This window comes from Alnus glutinosa, chromosome 5 (assembly GCF_958979055.1).
Source record: "Alnus glutinosa chromosome 5, dhAlnGlut1.1, whole genome shotgun sequence".
Classification (NCBI taxonomy): Eukaryota; Viridiplantae; Streptophyta; class Magnoliopsida; order Fagales; family Betulaceae; genus Alnus; species Alnus glutinosa.
In genome coordinates this window covers 1,383,679-1,388,619 of record NC_084890.1, presented here as the reverse complement: position 1 = coordinate 1,388,619, position 4,941 = coordinate 1,383,679, and the positions used below count along the sequence as shown (strand labels likewise).

At 37.4% G+C, this 4,941-nt stretch overlaps 1 protein-coding gene across 1 annotated transcript; it reads right to left on the bottom strand.

The window, feature by feature from the left end:
• Positions 1–747: 747 nt before the first annotated feature.
• Positions 748–4,422, bottom strand: LOC133868817 (F-box/kelch-repeat protein At3g23880-like). Its single transcript, XM_062305834.1, has 5 exons — positions 4,004–4,422; positions 2,705–3,486; positions 1,908–2,007; positions 1,712–1,812; positions 748–920 (listed from the first exon to the last, which is right to left on the bottom strand). The coding sequence occupies exons 2-4, from the start codon at positions 3,318–3,320 to the stop codon at positions 1,743–1,745; spliced, it is 786 nt and encodes a 261-aa protein (XP_062161818.1). The 5' UTR covers positions 3,321–3,486; positions 4,004–4,422; the 3' UTR covers positions 748–920; positions 1,712–1,742.
• Positions 4,423–4,941: the final 519 nt, after the last annotated feature.

Genomic DNA, 4,941 nt, shown 5'->3' with positions numbered 1-4,941 from the left:
CATCAATTCATCACTTGACTTCTTCCCTAGAAGAAAAAGAAATTGAGTGCTGTTGATTTGGACTTTCTTGTTTTATCTTTCACATCAAATGAGTATCTGTTTCTTGAGACTGCAATGATCAATTGCAATGATAATTTTCAAATAAACAGTTAAAATATGATATTTTTTTTTTCTATTTTAATTATCCTTTTTTAACTATTTCATTTAAATGAAAATTAATTATCCGGTTAATAACTGGTTTAAAATAACCGATAGTTGGTAAAAATCGCAACCGGATGACCACTTGCGATTGCAATTATTAAAATAAGAATAACCGGGAACCCTGGTTGTGGTAGTAGTTATGAGCAAATAACCCGCTACCACAACCGGTTGTACACCTCTAATAATGGAACGAGCGTATGAGAGAATTATCAAAAAATTTATATATATATCGGTGTGTGTATATATAAAAAAAAATTTGAAACAAAAAATTTAAATAAAATAGTAAAAATATTTCCTAATTTTTTATTTTTTTAAAGGGAATAATTATTATTATTATTATTTTTAAATTTGATATAGAACCATTTGTAATTCTTATTCCCTTCAATTAACCAAGTAAACTCTTTGCTGCATCTCGTGATATATATATATATATATATATATATATATATATATATATATATATATATATATATATATATGCATCACTATTTTCTCTTGTGAAGATGAAACTCATCTATCATATAAACATGTATTGCTGAAGAAGCATTGACGAAAAACAAAAAAACACTTTCGATTATTTGCAAGCCCTTTATCAGTAAAATCCAGGTCCCTGAGAAACATTGAAAAATGTGAGGAGAATCGGTACTTAGCAACTCAAGTCAATGAAGTCACATCGGAACATATACTCAGGTTTGGTGAAAGTTCTCGTGCCAGTGCCGCTGTAAATAAGATTTTGAAAAGAAATAATATCAGAATTTTGGTAGAATTCAAAACATATTTCATAATTCAACTAAAAAATTCCCCATAGATAATTCTAAAAATATACCAAGAGCATTCACATTCACATTCCATTCAAAATTCATTTAAGATGAAAAATACTACACATCTCAAAGTGTTTTTCTCCAAAATTTCGTTCCAAAATGATGTGTCATAATTTCATATAATTCATTATTTTTTAAAAATGTGTCGTAATCATTTGAGAACAATTTTGAAATAAAATTTTGAAAAGTCTAACATTTCTCCTTTTAGAGTACATAATTGTAGAGTCCATTTGTTATTTAGGTAATATGGACATGGAAGGTTGATTAAGCTCAAAAATCATAAAACTGATTGTGATACTCAAAGCTAATAATGCAAGCTAAAAAATATTCAAGAGGCAAGGGATTTACACATAAAGAAGATGGATAAATTGAATCAAGAAATTTTAGTAATGTGGACTTGCCCCTAACTACATAGAAGGTTGATTAAGCTCAAAAATCATAAAGCTGATTATGATACTCAAAGCTAATTCAAGCTAAAAAAAAATATTCAAGGTGCGAGGCATTTACGCATAAAAAAAATGGATAGATTGAATAGAGAAATTTTGGTAATGTGGACTTGCCCCTAACTAAATAGAACGTTGATTAAGCTCAAAAATCATAAAACTGATTATGATACTCAAAGCTAATAATGCAAGCTGAAGCAGAGATTCTACATGATAATAAAATTCCCAAGAAATGAGTAAAAATACCTAAATGGGCTCCAAAACACTTTCCCTAATATCAAATAGCAGCTTTCTCCATCTCTTCCACCAGCCGATTAAGACCCTCCTGCTCCACTGTATTATCATTCCTGGCACATACAAGGACCAAGATGACTTAAAGAAATATTAAGCCAGTGAAATAATAAAATAAAAAAACTGCACTCAAATCAGTTCAAAATATTACACGCTATCACCGTCGAGAAGAACAAGGCTTCCCACACAAATGGCCGTCTCAATCGAATCAGGCATGTCATGAAACTGAACCCTCCAGCTCCTTCTCTCCTCTATATCATACCAAAAGAGATTCGTAAAATCCAGCTCCATCAGAACCTTCTTGCCGTTCTTGGAGTACACCAAAGGCTTGCAGAACTCAAAAGCCCAAGGCATTGTGCCCTGCGCAATGGTGTAAAGCAGAGTCCAAGAGCTTTCTACCCCGTACTCATTCATCACCCAAACATCGTTCGGTGTATCAAAGACATTAGTGCAAATGCATATAGATCCTCTCAAGACCACCAAACAGACCACCGAATCTGCATCCCATTGAACCAGAAGTGCACAGTAATTCCTGAACTTCTCAGTGGCTAGATCAAAAGTCAGAAGGGCGGACGAGGTGAACGGGGGCCCACCCCGAGTAACCAACCAATTGAATGCACCGTTTAAGGACACGGAGCTCGAATAAACACGGGACTCTTTAGGCCATTGATCTTCGACCCTCTTCCAAGAATGCGACCTAAGACTGAGAAGTTCAGGGATTACTGTGCACTTCCGGTTCAATGGGATGCAGATTCGGTGGTCTGTTTGGTGGTCTTGAGAGGATCTATATCCATTTGCACTAATGTCTTTGATACACCGAACGATGTTTGGGTGATGAATGAGTACCTCTTGGACTCTGCTTTACACCATTGCCCAGGGCACAGTGCGCAATCTCATCATGACTTCTAGGAAACTGCACAACCCTCATCACTTTGTAGTCGTCATTACCTGGGTCGTGCCCGAAGGCCAAAGCGAGCACTAACAGCTGAGCGTCTTCCTTTGGCTCAGACGGCAACTTCTTGCACCGTCTGATTAATGGGTTCCAAATGACAATGCGTCTCCCATGATTGTGGAGGCACACAAGCCCGTTGCAGGAGTCCAAGATTTGGCTGTACTCCTCTCCATCGTGCAGTGGCTGGCGGATATTCGCGAGGGCACCGTCAAATCCGTCGTCATCGTTGAAGTGCAAACAGAAGAAGTTCATCGGCAGAGCTATGCCCGACTCATGGAGGATGAGCGTGCGATCTCTGTTGGCTGCGATGGAGAGCTGGAAATGGGTGTTGATGAAACCTGACTCGTTTATCAGCGCCTTCCATTGCTTTGAAACGAGTTGGAATTGTACCAGGGACTTGACCGGTAATCGGGCAAGAATTTCTGGGATCAGTTCCTTCAGAAGAATCGCCATGAAGGGAGTTATTGCGGCGGTGTTAAAGACTTTCGGGTTATTGAGGCGTGTAACAGATTCAATGAAGAAAATGAAATCAAGAAAGGAAAGGAATGAAATGGAAGAATATAATTCAAGAACTGTATTGTTCAACCCATTTACATATCTAAAAACTACCATACATTCTATCCATAATCATGATCCAAAATTCTTGCATTATAGAGCAAACAATCTCGGTGGATCTGAAAAGAGGGAACCACTTTTGCAAGCAAACGCTTTGACAACCTCGGTAGATAATTTGCAAATATCTGACTCCAACATCTTTCTAATTGTCGCCGCAATCCCCCTATGAAATGCAACACAAAGCTATGAATTAGAAATATAGTTTAGGTATTCACACCAACAGAAACACAGATTTAGGTCGTCAAGTTCTGCGACACTAGCACACGGCCCACCATGAAAAAAATCAAAAGCATTCCCCAAACATGTTCAAATTAACTTGCAATCATATTTCTCAAAACAATTGGTTGATAGATGAAGCCCATGGATAGGAAACCACAGATGAAGCCCATGGATTTTTATTCCTTGAGACTATTCTATATCTACTAATATAATTCAAACCAACAAAAAAGCCAAAAACCAAAATCCCATTGCAGTTGTGACACACTGGCCATTGAAAACCAAAATTAACATATAGAACAAACTATAGCCCCTGTTCTTCCAACAAATAAAAAAGGGACCTTTTCCCACATAAAAGTTTATGGGTTCCTCAGCCATCACTTCCAGACACTAAGCAGCCAGATTTAACAACCAAAAACCAATCACCATCGTCTCACTTAAAGTACAAAGCATTTTCGCAATACCTTGACAATGACGCGAGCAGACGCTGAAAATCACAACGAACCCAAGCACCGCAATCTGAAGCTGGCAACTCCTCGAAACCCCTCTTCGGTAGCCATAGAGCTCATCATAGTTTCCTTACTCTTCGATTACGTTGCAATGGCGCCAGCGCTTGTCGTTTCGCTTCCGATTGGGCTTTCCGCCAGAGCCAGATCAGAAAGTACCAAAGAAGCGGCTGCGGAGGAGGCGCATGAGTGGCGGCCGGAGGAGGGGTGTGAGGGGTTGTCCATTGGGCTGTTGAAGGCCGGCGTGGCATGCGCCGACGACGACTTGTAAAAGATGGGATTGTCTTTCCAGCTTGACGTGAGGAAGAAGAAGAGGAGAGCTGTATCAAAAAAAAGAAGAAGAAGAGAGAGAACTAGAGAAGAAAGCTGGAATTGTTTTTAAATTGAGTAATGCTACATAGAAGCATTATGTCCGCACACAATACGCATGTTCGGTGGTTAACCCAACCGTTGGGTAATGCTTGGGTGGAGCAAATTAATAATTAGAGCATTCTTAGTAGTCTCATCAAGATAGTTTTTTAGTTATTTTAGTGAGCTAATTTGATGAAAATTCTTAAAAACTACTCACAGCAACCTCACCATTTTAACCAAAATAATTTGATGACTGAAATTACTAACCAAATTAGATGAGACATTTTCACTCAACAACTCACTCACCAAATTTTGTTTCACCTTTCTCTCTCACATGATCAACACTCTTTTTTCCTTTTTTCTCTCATTTTCTTCTCTCATCTCCCATCTCTCACACAATAATGTCCTTATTTCATGGAAATGAAGAATTTTTTGTAAAAAGATTATATAGAGAAAGAATAAATAAATATTAAAAAAATATTATTTAAATAGAATAGTGATAATAAATAATTAAAATGGTGAGGCTGCTGGAAAAATTTTAAAAA

What these genes read in the sequence shown, in the direction of transcription:
- LOC133868817 (XM_062305834.1), bottom strand. Translation starts at nt 3,320, where the DNA reads ATGGTAGTTTTTAGATATGTAAATGGGTTGAACAATACAGTTCTTGAA. An exon ending in GGCCTTCGGGCACGACCCAG is followed by an intron (nt 2,008 to 2,704) that starts GTAATGACGACT and finishes GGTATGATATAG; the next exon opens with AGGAGAGAAGGAGCTGGAGG. An exon ending in CTTCTCGACGGTGATAGCGT is followed by an intron (nt 1,813 to 1,907) that starts GTAATATTTTGA and finishes TGTATGTGCCAG; the next exon opens with GAATGATAATACAGTGGAGC.